The following is a 3,815-nucleotide window of genomic DNA, read 5'->3' as shown; positions in this document are numbered from 1 at the left end:
CTAAAGTTTTGGGGGCCCCGGGGATCCCTGACCTTTGCCTAATGGTAAATCCGCCCCTGGTTACACAAGGGGATTCAACGTTCAATTTATTCAGAATTCTTAATATTTTGGGGAAAAGAATAATAATAAATGACTTCATGTTGAATATAATTGTTGTCAGAATGAATCGTTACAGCACTAATACGTTTACATTTAATAATTCTAAGAAAATATAGTGTTTCATGATTTAATTTATATTTATGAATATAGAATTTAGCTGAAAGACTTCACGAATTAATACTTTTTACCGTCTTAAGGAGAAATCTTTAATGTAATGAATCGACTAAACTCTTTACACAATTTCTGTGAAAACAAGCAAAGTCCCAAAACTACGGTGGCCCTGAAGGGAAAAATACATCAACAAATTAATGAAGTTTTTCTCTTCTATTAATTGTTTATTTTCTGACATTTAAAACCGTTTTTATTTTCATTTTTTGCTTTTTAAATTGTCGTTCCGATCTCTAAAATATTTTGGAGTGAATCGTTGATGTCATTTGTCCTTCAGGGCCACCGTACAAGAAGCATCTCCTGCAGCGGTAATGTTAGGCTGGGGGTGTGAGGAGCTGTAAGCTAGTGGGAGAGAGTGTAAACAGAGAGCTCTCAGCAGTGGGTGACAGGAAGTGGGGGTGGAGTCCTACTGTTGTCCCGCCCACAACTCAGAGGTGAAATTCTAATGAACTGCTGCCGCTCTACAGAAACTATGTCCTTGAAAACGACACAAATAAATATATATATGATTATATTATAAAGATAAAAAACAGATTTCATTAATTGTTATTAATTGAGCACTGGGAATGCTTCAGTACATAATAAAAGTTGTTTTTTATTGTCCTTATGTGCGGTATTTGTTCATTTTGAGGTTCAGACTTACAAAAAAAATACTTTGAAAATTTTAACCAATTTAATATTTTTTTTTAAATTAAACAGTTTGAACATCTTTGACCAAAAATGCATTTTTATTTTAATATTTGAGTATTTCAAAGGTGCCAATTTCTTAATAACTTCTTCCTTTATCACTATTTTTGTTTTATTTACATTAAATAATTGATCATAAACTTTTTTCCAAAGTGATTAAATCACTTTAAGCTTTTTCTGTTTATAAAAACTGAATAATTCCTGAAAATGTGCAGACTTTGTTCAGATGAAGGTATTTGGACCTAAATATTTTAACACAAATGTTATTTTGTAAAAGCGAACCCAAAGCTCAGCTTTCCTCCTATCTGGACGATCGGTGATCCATCCCAACGTTCCCGTCCTCGTCCTGTCACTCACAGCTCCTCTCTGGATCCAATCATTCCATCTCCATGCTTCCACGTCTCTCATCTCTGATAAGATGTCAGCAGAGCCGAGCCTCTCGGCCTCTCCACGCCCGGCTGTCTCTCCGAGTCTGTCACTTTCTGGGCGACGCCGTTATGAAACATTTACATCCTTTTCTCGGGGCGATCCGCCGAACGCCGCAGAGGATCCTCCTGACGTTTCCGTGCACAGAGATGAAGGACAGCCTGACGATTCTTATTCAGAGTCCAGATTGACTCAAACTGATCTGGATCTGACATTTGAAGAGTTATAACTAAAATAAGATCTTATAAGTCAAACCTAAAATGGGTAAAAACCTCTAAATCGGCTTTAATTCTACCAACCGTTTTAACTCATATTAGGAGGGAAAAATCATTTGGTGATATATCGCGATATTTCAATTTAAAATGCTAGCAAGACAATATTTAATGAATTATTTATGAGCGTCCTTCAGTGTCTTGCTTTTGATTTCCTCTTAAACTCCCGACCACTAGTTGGCAGTACAGCACACTCTGAGCAGCTCCACCAGAACAAGAAGATCTCACGAAAACCAGCTTGTTTTAAATGTTCAGTCCCATTGGTTCAGCCAGCCTCACAGCTTTTCTTGTTATGAGAAATTTACTTCTTTGTATGACCTCGTTTTTTTGTAAGACATATTATTTAAATTAAAACGGGAGAAATTGTTCTTGGAATATATTGCGATATGATACATATCGCAATATTAACCACATTGCAATATGTGACATATAGCGATATGATACATATCGCTATATGTATCACATCGCAATATTTACCACATCACAATATGTATCATATCGCAATATGTATCATATCGCAATATGTATCATATCGCAATTTGTATCATATCGCAATATGTATCATATCGCAATATGTACCACATCGCAATATGTATCATATCACAAGATGTATCATATTGCAATATGTATCATATCGCAATATGTATCATATCGCAATATGTATCATATCGCAATATGTATCATATCGCAATATGTATCATATCGCAATATGTGACATATCGCAATATGTATCATATCGCAATATGTATCATATCGCAATATGTATCATATCGCAATATTTACCACATCACAATATGTATCATATCGCAATATGTATCATATCGCAATATGTATCATATCGCAATATGTACCACATCGCAATATGTATCATATCACAAGATGTATCATATCACAATATGTATCATATCGCAATATGTATCATATCGCAATATGTGACATATCGCAATATGTATCATATCGCAATATGTACCACATCGCAATATGTATCATATCACAAGATGTATCATATCGCAATATGTATCATATCGCAATTTGTATCATATCGCAATATGTATCATATCGCAATATGTATCATATCGCAATATTTACCAGATCGCAATATGTGACATATCGCAATATGTATCATATCGCAATATGTATCATATCACAAGATTTATCATATCGCAATATGTATCATATCACAAGATGTATCATATTGCAATATGTATCATATCGCAATATTTACCAGATCGCAATATGTGACATATCGCGATATGAATCATATTGCGAGATGAATCACATCAAAATATAATAAATATTGTGATTTGTATCATATATTGAGATGAATCATATCGCAACATAAATCCCATCGCAATATGATTCATATCGTGATTTTCATCATCTTGTGATGTGTATTATATTGCAAGTTGTATCACATCGCGATGTGATGCAGCTTGCAATATAATACATATTGCGAAATGCGTATCACACTGAAATGTGTTACGTATCGCGATATATAACACATTGATATGTATCCCGAGAAGCATCACATCAATATATGATACATATCGCGATATTCATCATCTCACAAGATGTGTATTGCATTACGTATCACAAATACACACTCCTACCTCACATATAATACTTTTTTTAAGCTGAGTTTTCATCTGTTTTTAAAGTCTTTAGATTGTATAAAAACATAACGTTTGATGTGAACTCTTTGGAGGTCGCCGCAGGTTATCTCCTTGTTTGGGTTGTTCTGGTTGTGAACTTTAGTTTTTTTTGCAGCACGCCGAACCTGGAGGAGCTGCAGGACAGCGTGGAGCATTGCCATGACAACAGCCGAGCGCAGGAGGACCGAGAGACGGAGAAGAAAGTGGCCAAAAGGAGGTTGTATGTGGTTTCCGTCGTCTGCCTGGTCTTCATGGTGGCCGAGATCGTCGGTACGTTTCTATTTGAAGAGCCACTCCGACAAAAATGTTTTATGACATTTTTCTGACGATGGAGGACACATTTTAGTTTGACGCGATAACCACTGGTTGATGACTTATCTTTGCAGGGGGTTACCTGGCCGGAAGCCTGGCGGTGATGACAGATGCCGCTCACCTGCTGACGGACTTAACCAGCTTCATCATCAGCCTGTTTTCTCTTTGGCTCTCCTCCAAACCGGCGACTCAGAGACTC

At 36.2% G+C, this 3,815-nt stretch overlaps 1 protein-coding gene across 1 annotated transcript in view; it reads left to right on the top strand.

Annotated features, from left to right (window-relative positions):
• The window catches only part of slc30a8 (solute carrier family 30 member 8), a gene marked incomplete in the record, with an annotated part of 11,941 nt that overhangs the window by 1,612 nt on the left and 6,514 nt on the right, over positions 1-3,815 (top strand). Inside the window, 2 exon segments of the mRNA XM_024298263.2 lie at positions 3,420-3,574; positions 3,691-3,815. Coding sequence (XP_024154031.1) covers positions 3,420-3,574; positions 3,691-3,815 — 280 coding nt within the window.

This window comes from Oryzias melastigma, linkage group LG11 (genome assembly GCF_002922805.2).
Source record: "Oryzias melastigma strain HK-1 linkage group LG11, ASM292280v2, whole genome shotgun sequence".
NCBI lineage: Eukaryota > Metazoa > Chordata > Actinopteri > Beloniformes > Adrianichthyidae > Oryzias > Oryzias melastigma.
Note: the sequence above shows the minus strand (reverse complement) of the source record. Positions and strands in the feature narration are given on the sequence as shown.